We start from the raw sequence: 21,168 nt of genomic DNA, 5'->3' as shown, positions 1-21,168 counted from the left end.
CTTTTACTGGGGTATTGGTTTTCATAACCATTTGTCCCCATGACGAGTGGCACTGGTGGTGATACAAGGGAACTGGAGCGTCTAAGGGAATTGCTCGTATGACTTCTGGTTGGCCAGTGGGGTGAGACCGAAATCCTCTGTCTGGCTGGTTTGGTGCCTTAATAGTAAAGGAACTCCAGCTTTGGGCTGTAACTTCCCTGTTCTAAGCAATTTGTGCTGAATTGATACGCTCAGTAGTGTCCCACCAGAGGCAGCCTCGTTACAGAAGGACAGAGACCAGGAGGGGAAGGTCAGGCTCAGAGGGAGGAAAGAGCCTACTAGTCTGTTGCTGGTCAGGCTGGTGTGAGGCCAAGCCGTGTAAATAGCCTGTAAATAGTGGGGAAACTGGTGGTGGGAAATGCTCACTAAATAAAGAGCAGGGGTGTTGCACCAGCTTGGAGCATCCCTGAGTTTTTAAGAAGCGGGGTTGAGGGGCCAAACCCGATGGGGCACAGTGTGCACCCCGTTACAGCCCCCTAAAGCACTGGTGAAAGGGGAAGGAACCAGCCAGTCACCAGCACCAGCTGGCTGACCTCCACAACCAGCTCTGCCTGGGCCAGGCTGCCCCCTCACCGTAGCGGGATGCGTAGTCAGGTCGGGGAAGGAGAAGGATCCGCTCATAGGCTTTGCACAGCGTCTTCACATCAGCTGCATAGGGCTTATCCGACGTGCCGATCAGCAGCACCCGGTCCTCTGGCTTCAGCAGCTTCAGAGCTTTAGGTAAATCCCGCTTCAGTCGCTTGGGGTCAGCCTGTGAGGCAGCAAAGGGCAGAGTCATGGGGGTCAGGTCAAACCCACGTGCAAGGTGGGGGAGAGTTTCTGGGGGTCAGGTCAAGCCATGGGCAGGGTCACTGGGATCATGTCGAGCCCACAGGCGGGGTGGGGAGGCAGAGTTACAGGGGTCAGGCTGAGCCTGTCTACAGTGGGGGGAGTTTCTGGGGGTCAGATTGCCTCATGGGCAGGGGGAGGGGAGAGGAGAGGAGGGCAGGGTCACTGGGGTCAAGATGAGCTTGCAGGTGGGGTGGGGAGGCAGAGTTACTGGGGTCAGGTGGGGGTGGGGCCAGGGTCTCTGGGTCAGGTTGAGCCCGTGGGTGGGGCCCGGGCAGGGTCCCTAGGGTCAGGTTAAGCTTGCAGGTGGGGGCCGGGTCACTGGGACCAGAGCGAGGGGCCTGGCACAGGTTAGGGTGCAGCTGTCCCGATGCACATTCTCAGGTGCCTCTGCCCTCTCTGGCATGAAGTGGGGCAATGTCTGTACAGTTCATGAATTCTGGCTAATGTGGTGAGGTGTATTCTGAAAACCAGCTGTATCATGAGTGCCCATATGGCTGTGGGGCCAGCACTGCTGATGGGTCTCATAGTGGGGACACACATGACAGACATCAGGGGATCCTTTAGATTTAACAACCCTACTCGGGGCCAACACCTGGGAAGAATAGGTGAGTGAAATCCCTAGAAAACCAGTTTCGCTGACTCTTGGGACAGGAAGGGAAAGGCAGGAGCAGTGGGAACTCAACCCAAAGACAGAACAAAGGATGCCAGGGGGTTTAAGTAGCAAGGCCCACGAACAGAGGGGGGCCAGATAAGAGGAAGCAGGAGAGACCAAGGTCACCCACCATATAGCAGTCTTATAGGGCAGGGGGCCCGTGCCCACTTTCCTGAGCCCACATGGTCCAAAGACTGCACAACCCATGGGATGCTGACACCAACCCAAAGAACGCCCTGGAATGGTGAGGAAACTGAGGCAGGGACATGGGGGTAGTGTGTGTTGTTTTGTACTCTCCTGTGCTTTATGTGGTTATGTCAAAGAGAATTAATGTGTTACCCTCTGTGCAAAAGGCGTGAGTACGTTCACTGCTTCACAGCTGCTGCGTGCCCCGGGCCTAGAGCGTTAAACTGTAACCAGAAGCTCTGGGAAAGGGTGTGTTTGAGTACAGGGGAATCCGAAGGGTCACCACTGCGCTCAGCTGTGCTAGATGGCTGGACAGTGGCTTCCAGCACTCCAGACAGGGGGCCAGACAGAAGGCCTGTGCCTAGAGACCCAAGGATTGGGACAGTGGCTGGGCTGTGCAGGTTCTGGGACCCAGGGCAGTAGAGGCTTGGACTCCCCTGTCGGCAGTCCTAGTGTGTGGCCATAGGCGCCGACTTCACCACTTTCACATGGGTGCTCGAACCCCCCCCCCCGCCTGCCCCCTTGCCACCCCTTCCGTGAGACCCCACCCCTTCCCCGCCCCCATTCCAACCCCTTCCTCAAAGTCCCCGCCCCAACTCTGCCTCTTCCCCACCTCCGCACCTGAGCGTGCCACGTTCCCGCTCCTCCTCCCACCCGGAGTGTGCAAACAGCTGTTTGGCGGCGGCCGGGCAGGAAGCGCTGGGCGGTAGGCGGAGGAGCGGGTAGGCAGTGCACACGGGAGGGAGCTTGGCTGCCAGTGGGTGCAGAGCACCCACTAGTTTTTCTCCATGGGTGCTCCAGCCCCGGAGCACTACGGAGTCGGCGCCTATGTGTGCGGCCAGGAGGGGGTGCTAGCTAGGATCTATTACACCCTCGGTGTGATGAAGTGGGGGAGGGGTTATTCATCTTGTTATGTTGCATGTGAGTCTTATTGTCCTACACTAATGCTGTTGTACCTCAGTTTCCCAATACTCGGGGGTGGGAATTGGGGGGGTGATTTTGCTGAGGCTTTGGGGCAGGTGAGGCTGCCCAGCTGTTTGCACCTGTGTAACCCGAGACCCAGGAGGGGGGTGCGACCAGGTGACACCTTTGGCCCGGAAGTGAGACAAAGAGAAGGAGGAGGGGCACGAAGGGGGTGTCAGAGGTTGGGTGGCTGGAGGCTGGCAGTCTGTGTGGGGGGACTGGAAGAGGGGGAGTCCAGGGCGTCTGGCCCAGGATTCCCAAGATGGACTTGGCTGAAAGTCACTGATGTCTGTGATAGCAAGCTCTGTTCTATGCTGTGGCCCTGTTGACAAATAAACCTTCTGTTTTCCCGGCTGGCTGAGAGTCACGTCTGACTGCGAAGTGGGGGTGCAGGACCCTGTGGCTTCCCCAGGACCCCGCCTGGGTGGACTCGCTGTGGGAAGCGCACGGAGGGGCAGATGCTGAATGCTCCAAGGTCAGACCCAGGAGGTGAAGCCGTGTGAGCTCCTTGCCCTGGAGACAGTCTGCTCCATGGGAGAGGATGCTCCCTCGGAATCCTGACTGGCTTCGTAGGGAGCAGTTCCAAAGCATCGCCCCGGTGACTCCGTGACACTCCCCACTCCTGGTAACCCCGTCCCCCTCCCTTTCCCCAGCAGCCCCCGGCCCCAACTCTCACCTGCTTCTCCTCTTTCGGCACCTTCTTGTAAAAGGTCTTCTCTGCGTTCCCGATCCAGATCACCGACGGCTGCATCAACCTGGCCACCTAGAACGCCCGGAGAGGAGGTTTAGCCTGAGCCCCAGCCACAGGGAAGGGGAGGGTAGGCCCCTGACCTGCTAGCCCCAGAGAAGCGCTCCCCTTGCCCCCCGCAACACCATACTGCACTAGGCCCAAGTGAAAATCTGCCCCGTCCCTCCTCTGGGGTCTGAGCTCTGCCCTGCTCAGGTGGGGAGTGGCCCACATCCTGCCCTGCACTGTGTCGGTACCTTGAACACCACGTGCATCAGCATGCTGAGGCCAGCCTTCCCCGGGTACTTGCCCACCAGGTTGTCTGGGGACAGGTCGAAGAGGTTGGCACCTGTCTCGGTGCACACAGCATGGACCAGCATCTTCTTCCCAGTTCCAGCAGGCCCGGCAAGCAGGACAGACTTTACCAGCGGCGCCATCTCGTGCAGTGTGGGGGACCCTGGGGGACAACGGGGGTGGGGAGAAGGTTTCTGCTTCACTCCACCACAGCCATCAGAGCATCCTATGGAGACACCCCTCCTCACGTGAATGCCCATCCCCTACCCCACAGAAAAACCGAGTCATGCCCGACCCCTGTATGGGAATGCCAGGCCATGCCCCTCCTCCTCCCCCCCATGGGAATGCCAGGCCATGCCCGATCCCCTCCCCAACACGGAGAAACCGAGTCATGCCCAACTCCCCCATGGGAATGCCAGGCCATGCCCTCCTCCCGACCCCTCCCATGGGAATGCCCATCACCTCCCCCACAGAAAAACTGGGCCATGCCTGACCCACCTCCCCCCCCCACTGCAATGCCAGGCCATGCCCGACCCCCAACCCCACATGGCAATGCAGGGCCATGGCTGCCCCTCCCCCTCCCCACGGACTACAGGGCCATGCCCGATCCCGCCCCCACACACACATGTGAGTGCCAGGCCCTGCCCGACCTCCCCCCACCCCACGAGAACACCAGGCCATGCCCGACCCTCCCCCACATGGGAATGCCAGGCCATGCCCGACACCCCCACCCACAGGAAAGCCAGGCCATGCCTTCCCCACACCCACTCCCCATAGGAATGCCAGGCCATGACTTCTCCCCTCCCCACCATGGGAGTGCCAGGCCTGTCCGACCTCCCCCCACCCCACAGAAATGCTAGGCCTAGCCAGACCCTTCCCCCCCGTGGGAGTGCCAGGCCATGCTGCCAGGCCCTGGCAGTGACTAGGGTGGTGCAGGGCTTTCCCACACAGCGATTTGGGTCTTGCCAGGGGAGACTGCAGGGATACTGCACCCTTCTGCGGCGCACACCCTGACGTCTGTTGCAGGGCAGGGTACCTCCATCACCCACCTGCCCCCCCCCCACCAGACCCCCACGTGCACCGGGATGGGGTGGCTGGTCCCTTACCCAGGCGCAGGATGGCATACAGGGCGATGTTCTGCCTGATGTCCATCACCGAGGGCGTGGGTTCAATGCCCGCCATGCGCAGGGTGGTGCCCAGGTAGCAGAAATCGCCTGTCAGGGGAGGCAGGCAGGAGCGGCAGGGAAGAGGGGGACAGAGACAGTTGCCCACCCTCCACCCCGCCAGTGGCGAGAGACACAGGCTGGGTCAGACCCCTCCCCCCCACACATCCTCTCACGTACAGCAGCACGCTAGGTGGGGCGAGACGCCGCACCTCCCCCTTCCCCTGGGGAGAGGACTCCTGTCCCCACCCACTCCCCTGAAGCAGCAAGCAGCTCCTGTCCCCTTTGCACGCCCACCCTGGCCTGCACCCCCGACACAGAACCGCCGGGGCAGCGAGCTGGTCCCCTCCCCACCCCCACGGCCCTGGCGGACTCACCCGTGTAGTCAGCCAGCTGGACACGCTGGGCCTGCTTGAGGATTCCCTGCAACACCAGCTCCTCGTACAGAGAGTCCAGGGTCCTGGAGGGGGAGGGGGATTAGGGGAGCCCAGCGCCTGGCTGTGCCCAGCCCCACCCACAGTCTGGGGGGCAGATTGGGTCAGTATTGCCACCGAGCCAGGGCGAGCTGTAGCAAGGCGCAGGGGCTGGGGAAGCCCCACCAGGGCCCATCCCATCTAGCCCCGGACAGGACGGTTCCACAAGGCCCAGACTAGCAGGGCACATTGGGGGACAGAAGCGTGTCAGGGGAGGTGGGGGATTCACCCAGGAAAGGGGAGCTGTGGGGAGCAGGAGCTGGGTGTGTCCGGCCACTGGAGTGCAGGAGGGGTCAGGGCACACAGGGGAGCTGGGGGGGGGGGTCTCCCCCAAGGAAAGGGAGTTAGGGGCTAATACCTGTCCGGGGTTAAATCTTTCTCCTTTTTCCCTCCTTTCTTCCCCTTCTGCTGCTGGGAAAAGAACAACAAATCTTAACCTCTAAGAAGGCTGAGAGCCCCCCGCGCTACCACGTAAGTGTCCTTTCCGTGTCTCCAGTGGCAGCCCCCCACCCTTTGTGAGAGTCCCCCCATCTGTGGGCGCAGTAATATCACTCCGTCCCCATTCGCTGGTGTAGGTCCCCAGGGCTGTCCCCCCAAAAGTGCACCCCCTCGCCTTTGGGGGGCCCTGGGGTAGGGACATGCCCTCTGACCTTGCCGCTCTTCTTTGCCCTGCGAGATTTCCCGTCGTCTCGATCCACAGCCAGTTTCAGTCGCTGCAATTCCTCTCGCATCAGCTCGTCCACCTGGGGGCAGAGAGCCCTTGAGACAGCAACTGGGGCCTCCCCACAAGCTCACAGTGCCCAGCTCACACCAGGAGGACCCACTCACCCCCAGCACCCCTGAACCAGGGGAACCCAGAGCCCCAGCTCCCCTCCCCCAAACCCAACCCACACTCAGCATGCGGTCCCTGGAGCAGTGACCACTCAGCAGGGCGAGCCCCCTTGTACTCCCTCGACACAGCCCTGTCTCTGCCCCTCACTTGCAGCCGCAGCTCCTTCTCCACCTCCTTCCTCTTCTGGGCTTTGATCAACTCTGGCTCATAGCGCTGTTCGAAGTTATCGGACTCGCCCCGATTCCCCCAGATGGCTGCAGGGAAGGGGAGCAGGTCAGATGTTGCTTTTGCCCCTCCCAGTTCTGCCTTCCCTGCCCCTCCTCCTGGAGGCACTTTTTTTTTTTTAATGGAGATATCCCATCTCCTAGAACTGGAAGGGACCTTGAAAGGTCGAGTCCAGCCCCCTGCCTTCACTAGCAGGACCAAGTACTGATTTTGCCCCAGATCCCTAAGTAGCCCCCTCAAGGATTGAGCTCACAACCCTGGGTTTAGCAGGCCAATGCTCAAACCACTGAGCTATCCCTCCCTCACCCCGGAGTCTCTTGGGGTCTCCACCTTTTCACAGTGTGGACGACATTTTAATAGGGAGACTTTCTCAGCGCAACTTCCCTCTTCCCATCCACCTCCCTCCCCGCAATTTCACAAGCACCCAACAACCCTGGGGTATCTCTAGCAACCACTTACATGGGAAAATCTTATTAGGAAAGGATTTAAGCCCAGTAAAGTTCTCTGCATTTTAATGCCATGCAGCAGTGACCCCATGAGCAGAGCCTACCCGTGCCCTGCAGGCACCTGCGAACTCTCCAAAGGAAACAGTCTCAAACACACATGTGACAGCCTGCTCAGATCAATGAGACCCAAGGAGCTCGGCGCGGCCTGGGATAGGCTCCCAGCTCTCCCCGTCAGCAGGAAATGACACCGTAGCACAGTGACTAATGCCCCAGGCAAGAATGTGCCAGATTTTACAAAACCAGTTGCCCAATGTGAACACGTGAGTGATCCAGGATAACAACCTAGCTGTGTAGGGAATGGTCTTACCGGAGACCACACAGCTGTCTCTGGGCCATGGCTTCATCAGCTCAGTGACGGCAGATCTCCCTGGCGTAACACAAGCTCTGTGCTGGTTGTTCCCCAGCTCAGCCAGACCCTGAGTCCTGAGCTCGGCAGGGTAGGCGTGTGCCTCCCCTGCCCACAAGGTGGAGGGTTCAGGGGTGGTGGGCACAGGGGGGCAGTACAGGAGATGAGTTGTCTTGGTCTAACACAGCAAGACCCAGGACTAGACTAGACTAGACTCCAGTGACTGGGCCAGGCTGGATGTTCTCATCCCAGGCCAGAAAGTCACAACTGCACCACCCAAGCCAGGTAGCAGGGCCCAGGGCTGGGTTTCTCTGTTAGTCCTGCCCTAACCTGCTCACGACCCCCTGCCACCCTGCTCCTGGGTCTGTACAGGTCAGGTCCCACCCTGCCCCAGGCTCAGATCCCCCTCACTCTGATACTGTGTGAAGCCCTCGCTGATCACTGGCAGGAATTTGGACAGAGCCAGTTTCAAACCTTCATCTTCTTCCTGGAAAAAATAACCCAAACCCAGCAAGTTACTCAAATGAACTGAACCACCATTGGGGGGGAACCCTGGGGGGAGCCCTAGGACACAAGGAACAAGTAGTGCCTGGCCCTGCCCCAGAATTACCCTCCATGTACCACCATCACACTCTGCCCCACCCCTCCAATCCATGTGCCCCCTTGCTCCCCGCATTTGGGGTACTCTGTCCCTGCTGTGGGGCTCTCCCCTACCCCACTACCAGCCAGCTCTCACCTGCTTCTTGCCCTTGCCTTTCTTCTGCTTCCCTTCCTTGGTCTTCTCTTTACCCTTCTCTTTACCCTTCTTCTTATCCTTCTTCTTCTGTCCCTCAGCTTCCAGGAGGTCCAGCTCAGCTTTGACCTGCGGGAATCCCAGCCAGCTGGACCCACCGCTCGGTGCCAGAGTCCCCATCCACAGCAGGATGTGATAGGGGGGAGAGGGGCAGAGCTCCCTGAGTCTCCAGGGGGCAGGCAGCTGCTCCTGGCAGAGCTCAGGGAGCAGTGGAGGTGAGTATAGCTGAGAGTCCTTTCTGACCTGGGGCTGGATCAGGGCTGGCCTCTCTTAGCGGGGAAAGGCCCCATATCCCATTCCTTGTCTACCTGAGCCAGCCACTCTCCGGCTTGGAGCCAGTGACCCATATTCCATTCCCCACACCCTGGGCTGCATTGGAGCTGGTGCACCCTATAGAGGAAAGGCCCCACTCTCCTAGGGTGACCAGATGTCTCGATTTTATAGGGACAGTCCCGATATTTGGGGCTTTTTCTTATATAGGTGCCAATTACCCCCCACCCCCTGATTTTTCACACTTGCTGTCCGGTCACCCCACACTCTCCTGCTCTTGGCTCACTAGCCCCTGCCCCCCAGCCTGGATCCTGCCTTGATACCTGCTCTGGAGTCTTTTCTGCAAAAAGGATGCTGGAGCCTCCAATCTCCTCGTCAGGGAATTCGGGGAAGTGGCCGGTCAGGTCGCTGTGGAAGGAAAACACGAATGTCAGCACTCAGCCGTGACCCAGTGAGCATGTCCCAGGTGCAAAGCCCTGTGCTGGTTTGTTAGCTGACTGGGGGAGGCAGTGAGCAGACGGGTCAGTGCTGCAGGATTGGCTGGAAGGAGACACAGTAGCACAGGGGGTGGGCTGCAGAGCACTGGGATGGCATAGGTGCGTGGTGACTACTGGGCAGCAGGGAGCCCAGGAAAGGGGTGGGGACATGGAGGGGCATGGGAAGGGCCCATGCAGCAGTGCACACTCACTGGCACTCAATGAACCACTGCCGGAGCTGCTCCTTCATCTCCTCCCTCATGTCCGGTCCCTCCACCTCGTAGAGCCCTTCCCGGATGCTCACCAGGGCCTGTTGGTACTCAGCTTCATAGTCAGCCTGCCGCAGGCGCCGGAACTCCTCCCCGAGCTGGGCCCGCAGCATGGCGGCTGACAGGCCCGAGGCCTTGGGGTCTGGGGCCTGCAGGGGGAGGACCAGAAAGATGATGGGCAGGAACATGGGAACACCCCTGAACTGACCAAAGTGGGGGGGGAGCACGAGCAGGATGGGGCACAGGCACAGCCCTGTACTGACCGGGGGGAGGGGTCAGGTTGGGGGACTGGCGAGGGGGGTGTCAGAGCCATTAGCAGCTGCTGGACGTATCTCAGAGCCTCCATTTCCTGCCACGGCAGTGGGCCCCTAACCCTGCTCTGGCCTTGCTCCCTTGTTTCCCCTGCCCCGGTCTCTGCTCCTCTGGGTGCAGGCAGCAGCACTGGGTGACAACGAGCCGGGAGAGTGTGCGACCTGGAAGGGACATTAGCAGCATCAGGGAGAAATTGTGTGCGAAGGCGAGCAGTGCGTGTGTAAATTACCCCGTAATGAGTTTGTAATATGCATGTGTGGTGCTTCCCGCGCGGCGTCATCACAATGGCACAGGCACTTTCCTGCCTCATTGCCTCCCAAATGGATTTTAAATATCATTCTGAGGACACAATTATTTAAAACGCTGAACTAAACACTCGCTAATGGGAAAGCGGCGTGCGGCCCACACCAACCATTCCTCACAGGGGCTGCTCTCCGACGGCCTGGCCCCACCCCGCCCCACTCCACAGCCACTCCACAAACCCAGGAGCTCTCTGCTTCCCTCGCAAATAGCACAAATCTAGGCAGGAAAATCCTCAAGGAAACAGAAAACTCCTGCCATCCGGCAGCCCCCTCCTCGCCCTGCACCCTCCAATCTCCCCATTGCACACCCCAACCTCTCCACCCTGCAGCCTGATCCTCTCCACTCTACCAGGGCTGCTGGGACAGTTTGTATAGCGCGGGTGCTCGAGAGCCATGGAACCAAACTGTAAACCCTGGATATGATGGAAACCACTTCATGCCAGCAGCCCTAGTTCCAGCACCAATGCACCCCACCCTTCCCCCTGCCTGCCCCGCACCTGGTGCCTGTGTTAGCTACAGGAATAGCTGAGAGCGAGGAATGTTGGAAGAGTCAGGCTGTCTCATTACCGAGGGGACTGAGCAGCCGGAACCAAGGCAGGGAGTTGGTACCATGTGACTCACTAGCTTTCATGGAGCAATGAGGGAACCTCTGGCTTAGGCAGCCTTGACCAAAGTTGCTCCATGGTGCAGAGGAGGCAGGCTGGGTACTCCAAGAGCCAGGGGGATGGTGCAGGGCTGCACACAGGCAACGGGAATCACTATCCAATTGATGGGATGGGAGGAGCCTGTGGAACTCACTGCCACACCATCCTGGCAGCCAAGACACAGCCAGGTTCAGAAAAGGATCTAACATTCCTGGGTGGGAGGTGTACTGTGGGGCCTGTTGCAATAACTGGGCCTACAAAAGTGAGAGCTCATCTGTGAAAAGTGAGTGAAAGTTCATAAAATATCCCAACAGTTTAGAACAACAAATACTGATGGAAAAGGAAGAGCCAGAAAAACTGAATTAGTCCTGACAAAAAGGCCTCCTGATACAATTCAAAGGCTGTGTTAAGATCATGCCTGGTAAACAAGAACAGTAGGACTGGAAATCAACACACCAACATGGTGAGCCTTAACTGAGCCTAAGCCCCACATCTGCCCCCGTCCAAGATCCCACTCCCCCATCATCGCCACTCCTGCTCTCCCACCAGCCCCTGCCCAGAGACCACACTCCTCTTTGCACACACAGAGCGGTGCCAAGCACCAGAGAGCTGAGTGTTGATGTCACCAGAGACAGCATGAGTAGAAAAGAACCTGGGGATTACAGTGGACGAGAAGCTGGATATGAATCAGCAGTGTGCCCTTGTTGTCAAGAAGGCAAACGGCATATTGGGCTGTATTAAGAGGAGCACTGCCAGCATATCGAAGGAAGTGATTATTCCCCTCTATTCGACACTGGTGAGGCCACACCTGGAGTACTGTGTCCAGTTTTGGACCCACCACTACAGAAGGGATGTGGAGAAATTGGAGAGAGTCCAGTGGAGGACAATGAAAATGATTAGGGGGCTGGGGCACATGACTTATGAGGACAGGCTGAGGGAACCGGGGTTATTTAGTCTGCAGAAGAGAAGAGTGAGGGGGGATTTGATAGCAGCCTTCAACTACCTGAAGGGGGGTTCCAAAGAGGATGGATCTAGACTGTTCTCAGTGGTGGCAGATGACAGAACAAGGAGTAATGGTCTCAATTTGCAGTGGGGGAGGTCTAGGTTGGATATTAGGGAACACTTTTTCACTAGGAGGGTGGTGAAGCACTGGAATGGGTTATCTAGGGAGGTGGTGGAATCTCCTTCCTTAGAGGTTTTTAAGGCCTGGCTTGACAAAGTCCTGGCTGGGATGATTTTTAGTTGGGGTTGGCCCTGCTTTGAGCAGGGGATTGGACTAGATGACCTCCTGAGGTCCCTCCTGAGGTTCCAACCCTGATATTCTATGATTCTATGATCCGAGAGCACCCACTTTTCCTGCACTCCCTGTGTGAGTGCTATCACCCTGCAGCAGGGCCAGGGCCAGCGCTGAGGCCAGGGAGGCTGTGGGAAAGGCGCCTCTTTACTCTGCTCTGGTTCTATGTCCTACAGCACCGTCTACCAGGGTCACCAACGCTCTGGGTCTAGAGGCAAAAAGGCATCCTTTAAAAACTGGAAGTCAAACCCAAGTGAGGAAAATAGAAAGGAGCATAAACTCTGGCGAGTCAAGTGTGAAAGTAGAATTAGGCAGGCAAAAAAATAATTTGAAGATTAACTACCGGTAGCAAAAGACACAAAAACTAACAGCAAAAAGATCTGTAAGTACATCAGAAGCAGGAAGCTAAACAATCAATGGACGATCGAGGTGCTAAAGGACCATTCGAGGAAGATAAGGCCATTGCAGAGAAGTTAAATTAATTAAATTAAATTAATTCTTTGCATCGGTCTTCACTGCAGAGGACGTGAGGGAGATTCCAACACGTGAGCCATTCCTTTTAGGTGACAAATCTGAAGAACTGTCCCAGATTGAGGTGTCAATAGAGGAGGTTTAAGGCTCCAGAGGTGATACCACCATTTACGGGCTTGTAACTTCAGTACCAGGCAAACAGGTTAAAACTATAGGAAAGTATAGAATTATCAGACACATAGATTAACACAATTTGTTGGGAAAGAGTCAACACAGCTTTTGTAAAGGGAAATCACGCCTCACCAATCTATTAGAATCCTTTGAGGTGATCAAGAAACATGTGGACAAGGGGGATCCTGTGGATATAGTGTACTCAGATTTTCAGAAAGCCTTTGACAAGGTCCCTCACCACAGGGCCGGCTCTAGGATTTTTGCCACCCCAAGCAAAAACAATTTTGCCCCCCCCCTGTTTTTTTCTTACCCCACCCCCGGCCCCGCCTCAACTCCGCCCCTTCCCCAAATCCCCAGCCCTGCCTCCTCCCCCAGGCTCTCAAGCCTAGGAGGGAGGGAGGGAGGGAGGGAGGGAGAGAAGAGGCGCACGCGCCGTGGCCACTCGGAGTCTCCCCCTCCCTCCCAGGTTTGAGAGCCTGGGAGGGAGGGCGAGCAGTGGCGCGCAAATCAGCTGTTTCGCGCGCCATGGCGCACGAGCAGCAGCAGCGGAGATGAGCTAGGGCGGCTGGGGCACATTTTTAGGGGCAGCAGGGGTGGCATTCTGGCGCCGGCCATGCTGCCCCTAAAAATGTGCCGCCCCAAGTACCAGCTTGTTTTGCTGGTGCCTAGAGCCGGCCCTGCCTCACCAAAGGCTCTTGAGCAAAGTAAGCTGTCATGGGATAAGAGGGAAGGTTCTCTCATGGATCAATAACTGGTTAAAAGACAGGAAAGACAGGGTAGGAATAAATGGTTAGTTTTCAGAATGGAGAGAGATAAATAGCAGGGACCCCACAGGTGTCTGTACTGGGACTAATACTTTTCAACATATTCATAAATGATCTGGAAAATGTGGTGAACAATCAGGTGGCAAAATTTGCAGATGCTACACAATTACTCAAGATAGTTAAGTTAAAAGCTGATTGTGAAGAATTTCAAAGGGATCTCACAAAACTGGGTGACTGAGCAACAAAATGGCAGATGAAAGTCCATGTTGATAAATGCAAAGTAATGCACATTGGAAAACATAATCCCAACTATACATATAAAATGATGGGGTCTAAATTAGCTGTTACCACTCAAGAAAGAGATCTTGGAGTCACTGTGGATAGTTCTCTGAAAATATCCACTCCATGTGCAGCAGCAGTCAAAAAAGTGAACAGAATGTTGGGAATCATTAGGAAAGGGATAGATAATAAGACAGAAAATATCATATTGCCTCTATATAAATCCATGGTATGCTCACATCTTGAATACAGCATGCGGATGTGGTCACCCCATCTCAAAAAAAGATATATTGGAATTGGAAAAGGTTCAGAAAAGGGAAACAAAAATGATTAGGAGTATGGAACGGCTTCCGTATGAGGAGAGATTAATAAGACTGGCATCAGAGGAGTAGCCGTGTTAGTCTGGATCTGTAAAAAGCGACAGAGTCCTGTGGCACCTTATAGACTAACAGACGTATTGGAGCATAAGCTTTCGTGGGTGAATACCCACTTCATCAGATGCATGACAAAGTGGGTATTCACCCACGAAAGCTTATGCTCCAATACGTCTGTTAGTCTATAAGGTGCCACAGGACTCTTTGTCGCTTAATAAGACTGGAACTCTTCAGCTTGGAAAAGAGATGCCTAAGGGGGTGTCCCAGAGTCCCCGGGCGATGCTCTGGAACTGCTCCCCACAAAGCCAGTCAGGACTTTGGGGAACCTCCTCTCCCTTGGAGCAGACTGTCTTCAGGGCAAGAAGCTCACACGGCTTCACCTCCTGGGTCTGACCTTGGAGCATTCAGCATATGCCCCTCCGTGCGCTTCCCACAGCGAGTCCACCCAGGCGGGGTCCTGGGGAAGCCAGAGGGTCCTGCACGCACCCCCACTTTGCAGTCAAACATGACTCTCAGCCAGCCAGTAAAACAGAGGTTTATTAGATGACAGGAACACGGTCTAAAACAGAGCTTGTAGGTACAGCGGCGAACAGGACCCCTCGGCCGGGTCCATTATGGGGTTCAGAGAGCCAGACACCCACGTCTGCCCTCACTCCTAGTCCCCAGGTAGCTCCAACTCTGAAACCCCCTTCAGCCCCTCCTTCTCTCTGCTTTGTCTTTTTCCTGGGCCAGGAGGTCACCTGATCATTTTGTTCACCTTTAGCTATTTCCTTGGGGGGGGGGGGAAGGGGCCCTGGCCATTTGTTGCCAGGGAGACAGAGTGTCAGTGATTTATGCACACTGGCCTTTCCCCACCACCTAGAGACTTAAGAAATGCATAGGGGAAACTGAGGCACCCACACAGTATTCAGAGGAAACATTAAGAACAGTCCCACTTCGTCACAGGGGGGATATGATAGAGGCCTATAAAATCATGACTGCTGTGGAGAAAGTAAATAAGGAAGTGTTATTTCTTCTCATAACACACGAACTAGGGGTCACCAAATGAAATTAATAGGCAGCAGGTTTAAAACAAACAAAAGGACTTCTTCACACAACACAGTCAACCTGTGGAAATCATTGTCAGGGGATGTTGTGAAGGCCAAAAGTATAACGGGATTCAGAAAAGAATTAGATAAACTCATGGCAGATAGGTCCATGAATGGTTATTAGCTAAGATGGTCAGGGACGCAACCCCATGCTCTGGGTGTCCCTAAGCCTCTTGACTGCCAGATGCTGGGACTGGACAAGGGACGGATCACTTGATAATTGCCTTTTCCTGTTCATTCTCTCTGAAGCACCTGGCATTGGCCACTGTCAGAAGACAAGATACTGGGCTGGATGGACCATTGGTCTGACCAGCATGGCCGTTCTTATGGGGAAGCCTCCCCAGCACAGAGCACCATGGCCATCCTGGGCTCTGGGCTGTGGTGGGAAGACAGCCTGGAATAGTTCCACTGACACCTGGGCCATGCTGAGCCTAGCGCTGGCAGAACGTCAACGTGGGGGGTAAGGTCAGCTTTGCCCCCTTCCCCGGGGCTGGGTCTTCTGTGCCATGCAGAGCTCAGCATAGAAAAGGGGGCTGGGGGAGAGCACCAAGGGTTTGGGAGGGCATCGGCATTTATATGAGTCTTGGGCATAGTGCCAGGGCCTGGCCTTAGGGTGACCAGATGTCCCGATTTTATAGGGACAGTCACGGTTTTTGGGTCTTTTTCTTATATAGGCTCCTATTACCCCCCACCCCCTGTCCTGATTTTTCAAACTTGCTGTCTGGTCACCCTACCTGGCCTGCATGTGGGGCTTGGAAGGGGGAAGAGAGGGCACCAGGGTGAAACAAGGGCACTTTGATTGTTCTGAGCAGTGATCAATTACTTCAATACAATGACACACTGTTGGCAGAGCAAACTAAATAAGTGCTGTCACCAGAAGCCACACTCCTTGGTGTCTTGGCATAGCCACAGCCCCAGGACAGGGTCTCCCTTCCTGCCCTGGGATGGGCTGTGTGGTGGAGCAATGCCTAGTGGCATCGCAGCTCTACGTAAACTTGTGGCTTCTTCTCAACCCATCTCTCCTCCACCCAGTGACACTAACGCCTGCAGTGACACAGAACTGCCCCAATATGTGTTTGTTGGTAGGGAGCAAAAGTTTTTGCCATCTGGCTTTAGCTGCTTCTTGCTTTGCACGGAGTGGAGCTCTCTTCTGTCTGGCCTATAGAAAGGTGCATCACCCGGGTGAGATTCTTTGCCCTGGACTATGCAGGATGTCAGAGAAGATGCTCAGTGGATTTAGGGAACCGCTATCCTTAAAACAAAATCACTTAAACCAGGCTAATTGGGCCTGGTTCTTTTCTCAAGTGCTAAGCAGGAGTAATCCAGCCAGGGCCAATGGGATGGCCTCAGGCCCCTACTCTGACTCCATATGTCGCTCTGGCAGTGTATCAGGGCCACGATGGGGCTGTAGTTAGGTCAGATGAGAATTTCCCAGGGCCAGAGCAAGCATGGTCTTATTCTGTCCCCACTCCTGCAGGCCCCACTGAAGGGGCAGGCCAGGGAGAGGCCTGGTCAGAGCGTTCAGTGCTGTGGGGCTTTGGGGCTGACATCTATGGGGAGGCTGCCATAAAGCGGAGCAGAGCCTCGGGCTGCTCTCTCCCTCACACGGGATCTGATTCAGCCACTGCAGCAGCAGAGCCTAGATGTGATATAAACCTGCCTTTGCTCCATCTCCCCCTGAGCTGTGCCTGTCAGGAGACATAGCACGGGACCCGGCCCACTGGAGTAACACCAATGTAAAACCAGCCTCAGGGAGAGCAGAATCCGGCCCAGTGGAGAAAGGTTAAGCTGCCAATGGGACCTTATCTGAAGTTTGTTTGGAGCAAATATTACTATGCTGGGTCGGAGCCTTGGGACAGTAACAATCCTGCAGCGCAAATTGGGGGGGGGACGATTCTTACACCATGAGGCTGCTCCCCAACCTCGCCCAGGGCAGGACGTGCAGAGAGGGGAGGAACGGGGGCAAGGAGGGTGTGCAGTAGTCACGGCATGCCTGCCTGGGGCAGCACCCAGACACAGAGGGGCTCTATGGATCCCACATCCCCTCAAACATTCAGGTCCAGCCCGGTATTGACAGCCTGGGTGGGGCAGAGGGGTTTCCCATATCCACTTAGACACCAGGGTGCATCTGGGTGCCACACGGGGGTGATAAAGAGATTCCATAAGCCCTCAGACACTGGGGTCTGTCCCAGTCCTGATGGACCTGCCCTGAATGGTGGGAGGGGAAAAGAGATCCCATAAGCCCTCAGACACTGGGGTCTGTTCCAGTCCTCATGGACATGCCCTGAATGGAAGAAGGGGAGAAGAGATCCCATAACCGCTCAGACACTGAGGTCCGTCCCAGTCCTGCTGGACCTGCCCTGAATGGAGGAAGGGGAGAAGAAATCCCATAAGCCCTCAGACACTGGGATCCATCCCAGTCCTGATGGACCTGCCCTGAATGGAAGAAGGGGAGAAGAAATCCCATAACCGCTCAGACACTGAGGTCCGTCCCAGTCCTGCTGGACCAGCCCTGAATGGTGGGAAGGGAGAAGAGATCCCATAAGCCCTCAGACACTGAGGTCCGTCCCAGTCCTGCTGGACCTGCCCTGAATGGTGGGAAGGGAGAAGAGATCCCATAAGCCCTCAGACACTGGGGTCCATCCCAGTGCCATCATGATGGGGTGGGGGCAGGGGACCCCAGATCATAGCAGACATTAGGGTCAGCGTCTGTTAGGCCTGGATTGACATTTGCTTGTCTGAAATGATGCTGCCCCCTGCAGACATCCCAGGAACCAGGAGGTCATGGAGGTCAGGGTCCCTAGTGTTTGGGGGCAGCAGCCTGTCCCAGGCAGGACTGGCGAAGCCGCGGCGTGCAGGGTGCAGGTCACCCCGACAGCGCTCCCCCTACCCCGCCTGACCTTGGTGCTGAGCAGTAGGAGTCTGTGGAAGTCACTCCGTCTCTCTCACCGCAGGCAGTGGAGCCGCGGCTGCACTTCATTAGGGGGTTCATATTTCACCCTAATGGCTTTCCCTGTGCCGAAGCCATCCATCACCAGCTCATTTCCCTGCAAGTGCCTTACTGCTCCTGCCTGCGCCATGTGGAACGGTTTCTAATGATGCACTAGAGCAGCGGCCCTGGCAGCACCGCCTCCTTGAGACCCAGCACAGCGAGAGGGACACAGAGTGGGGCCGCGCTGACAGCAGCTCTGGCCTATCCCCACCAGCAATGTACCCAGAGCACAGGCGCCGACTCCGTGGGTGCTCCGGGGCTGGAGCACCCATGGGGAAAAATTGGTGGGTGGTCTGCACCCACCAGCAGCTCCCCTCCCCACCCCAGTTCACCAGTGCTCTGCCGCCGCCTCCTCCCCTGCGCGCACCGCATCCCTGCTTCTCCCGCAGCGCTTGCCGCCGCCAAACAGCTGCTCTGGGAAGAGGCGGGGTCTGGGCGGGGATTTGGGGAAGGAGTCCAATAGGGGCAGGGAGGGGGCGGAGTTGGGGCATGGACTTTGGGGAAGGGGTTGGAATGGGGGCGGGGCAGGGCCAGGAGGGGGCGGGGCGGGGCAGGGGTGGAGTCGGGGCAGGACCGGGGGCAGGGCCGCGGGCGAGCACCCACCGGCGCTGGGAAAAGTTGGCGCCTATGCCCAGAGAGAGAGAGTGAGACCTGCAGGACCTGCCCCGACACACAGCCGCTGGAGGCCAGCCATGGACTATCCCAACTCCATCCCGCAGCATTCCCACAAAGGGAGGGTGCGGTGGGACCCAAAAGGTGGAAGCTGAAGTTAGACAAATTCAGACTGGAAATAAGGTGTCAACTTTTGACAGTGAGGAGCTGGCAGATTGGATCCATCTCCCAAGGGTCATGGCGGCTTCCTCATCACTGACCAGCTTTAAATCCCGATGCGTGTGTTTCTGACAGCTGTGCTGTAGGAATTATTGTGGGGCAGGTCTCTGGCCCAGGTCAGACTAGACATCATAACCATCCCACAATGGCCTTGCAAACTATGAAGTATAGATCAGGAGCAGCTGCTGCAGCACCCTGTGTCTGCCCCCTCCTCAGCATACCCAGAGCCACGACACCAACCTCAGAGACGTCTCTAGAACTGAGCCTGCTCCTGCCCAGAGTCAGCTGCACCCTGGGCCAGAGTAATGATTATTGTTCGTGGGTACAATAAATAACCTAATGAATATGAGGGGTGGGGCTTATATTGAGGGTGGGGAGAGAGTACTCGGGGCAATGCCACTGGGTGGGGAGAGACTGGGGAGGGACACATGGACAATGCAGCCAGGGCCATGTGTCAGGGCTTGGAATGGGAGGCATATGGGCAAAGCGGCTGGAGCCTGGGGACACGTGTTGAGGTTGCGGGAGGGGCAGGGGATACATGGGCAATACAACCAGGGCCATGTGTCAAGACTGGGCGGGGGGGGGGGGGGGCACGCATTCAGAGCTAAGGGAGAGACTAACCATCCCAATAAAGGCCATCTCCCTCTGTCTCTCCAGCTTGGTGCATCTGCGTTGAAGGCAGCCTTTCCAGACCTGCGGGGAGAAGGAACACAAGGATGTGAGAACCAGGGCACAGAGCCATTCCCCCTTCACCGTGCTGCCAACCCCCACCTGGATCCATGGGGCAAGGCACCTCCCTGCACAAGGCCCTCATTCTGGAAGCGACATGCTCTGTGGGTGCAACTCAGACACCCTGTCACGGCTTTACTGGTGTGTGCTATTGTGACATTATGAGTGTAATATAATATCTCATTGAAAGGTGACAGGGCCAGAAAGAGTTAATTAACTCACAGACTGTCCTGACCTATGGTGGAACTTTAGAGACTGGTTAGGCACATTCATCTGTAAATGAATAGAGCTTTGAAATGCAAGTCTGCATTGTTAGAGATCGAAGGGTAGATGTTTGCTCAGGTCTTGTGATGTCAGCAAACAAGTTTTGTCTGTTACTATAGCTTTGATTCAAAGTTCAAAAAAGGAATATTAACATTTAGGAAGACACTTGAGTGAAATAGTATTATTGTCTCTATGTCTCTTTGAAGGTTGTGGTAACCTGTATCCGAACTGTTTAATGGATAAATTACACTATGCTAATTGCCAGGATGTTTAGAAGAAGGAAAGTTAAACCTATTGTTTTCTCAGGCCGAAAGGCTGCTGGCAATGTATAAGAACCCTGGGACATGATCCTGCTTCATCTCAGATCTGCTTTGGGTTTCAAGTAGGGGAAACCTTAAGCCATAAGAACTGAGATCCTCCGTCACTGACTGGAGTCACTCTGAACATGGACATTGGACTATAACTTATGGACTATTTCTAAAAGAACTTTTGGCAACTACAAACTCATCTCTCATATGTATCTGAACCTCAAGAATTGAATTTAAGTCTGTATGTATATTGATCTTTTAACCAACACTCTCTTTTCTTTTTTAATAAATTTAAGTTTAGTTAACAAGAATTGACTATAGTGTGTATTTTGGGTCAGATCTAAGTTATAATTGGACCTGGGTGTGTGGCTGATCCTTTGGGATTGAAAGAACCTTTTCTTTTATATGATAAGATTTTCAGTAATCATCATCGTATCTGACGTGTGTGTCTGGATGGAGGCATGAGGCGGGGTACTTTAAGGGAACTGTGTTTTTTGGACTTCTGAGTAACCAGTGAGGTAACACAGAGGCTGTTTTGTGCTGGTTTGGTAAATCTAAGTATTGGAATATCCACCAGCTTTTGGGGTTTGTCTGCCCCGTTCTGTTTGCAGTTCACCCTCATTGAGTGACCTCAGCTGGCTCCCACGGGCAGCACCGTCACAGCTGTACCTGGCTTTTAAAAGCCTGTCTTGGAGTACCCCTCTTGTAAGCCAGCCCCATGGTGTAGCTTTTTACCAGGGTGAGCCCTGGAGCCCCCTCAACTCTGAGACGGGGCCTGTTGGCGTCAGCTGTCCTGGTTCTCTTCCTGTGCTCTCAACAAAAGTCTAACTGAGTTTAAACTCCTTTTGTTAGACTTTTACATCTTCAGTAAATATTTGCAGTGATGTAGTACAAGTCTTTCCTTAACAAAGTAGCATTTATTGCTGCAATACGTACAGGCGAGTCTCATCTTATGCGGGGGTTCTGTTCCACGGTTAGCGCGTAAAGCGAAAACCGCGTATAGTCAAAATTACATTGAGTTCAATGGCGGGCGGAATCGCCCGCACTACAGGTACAGTATTAAAATGGTTATTTTTCTCTTTTTTGTGTTTTTTTTTTTTGCCGACCGCTTAAAGCTGAAATTGCGCATGTTAAATGCGCGTAAGATGCGACAGATCTGTACTTGAGAGACCCGGTTAGAATGGTAAAGCAAAGCTTGCATCAGAGCCCATTTCTGTGGCACCGTCTGGCCTGCTTTCCTGAGTTTCTGTAAATCTGTCTCAGGGTGTGTCTACACAGGGGATTTAATCGGAAACGTTTG

The 21,168-nt window shown here is 55.4% G+C and overlaps 1 protein-coding gene across 1 annotated transcript in view; it reads right to left on the bottom strand.

The window, feature by feature from the left end:
* IQCA1L (IQ motif containing with AAA domain 1 like) overlaps positions 1–21,168 on the bottom strand; it is a 39,698-nt gene that overhangs the window by 7,114 nt on the left and 11,416 nt on the right. The window contains exons 3-15 of the mRNA XM_065586426.1: positions 19,189–19,260; positions 8,989–9,194; positions 8,624–8,708; positions 7,974–8,099; positions 7,649–7,724; positions 6,308–6,414; positions 5,979–6,071; positions 5,687–5,739; positions 5,233–5,315; positions 4,799–4,906; positions 3,656–3,855; positions 3,348–3,434; positions 613–790 (exon numbers count right to left, since the gene is read on the bottom strand). Coding sequence (XP_065442498.1) covers positions 613–790; positions 3,348–3,434; positions 3,656–3,855; positions 4,799–4,906; positions 5,233–5,315; positions 5,687–5,739; positions 5,979–6,071; positions 6,308–6,414; positions 7,649–7,724; positions 7,974–8,099; positions 8,624–8,708; positions 8,989–9,194; positions 19,189–19,260 — 1,474 coding nt within the window. The remainder of the gene's footprint in view (positions 1–612; positions 791–3,347; positions 3,435–3,655; positions 3,856–4,798; positions 4,907–5,232; positions 5,316–5,686; positions 5,740–5,978; positions 6,072–6,307; positions 6,415–7,648; positions 7,725–7,973; positions 8,100–8,623; positions 8,709–8,988; positions 9,195–19,188; positions 19,261–21,168) is intronic.

This window comes from Chrysemys picta, chromosome 2, assembly GCF_011386835.1.
Source record: "Chrysemys picta bellii isolate R12L10 chromosome 2, ASM1138683v2, whole genome shotgun sequence".
NCBI lineage: Eukaryota > Metazoa > Chordata > Testudines > Emydidae > Chrysemys > Chrysemys picta.
Note: the sequence above shows the minus strand (reverse complement) of the source record. Positions and strands in the feature narration are given on the sequence as shown.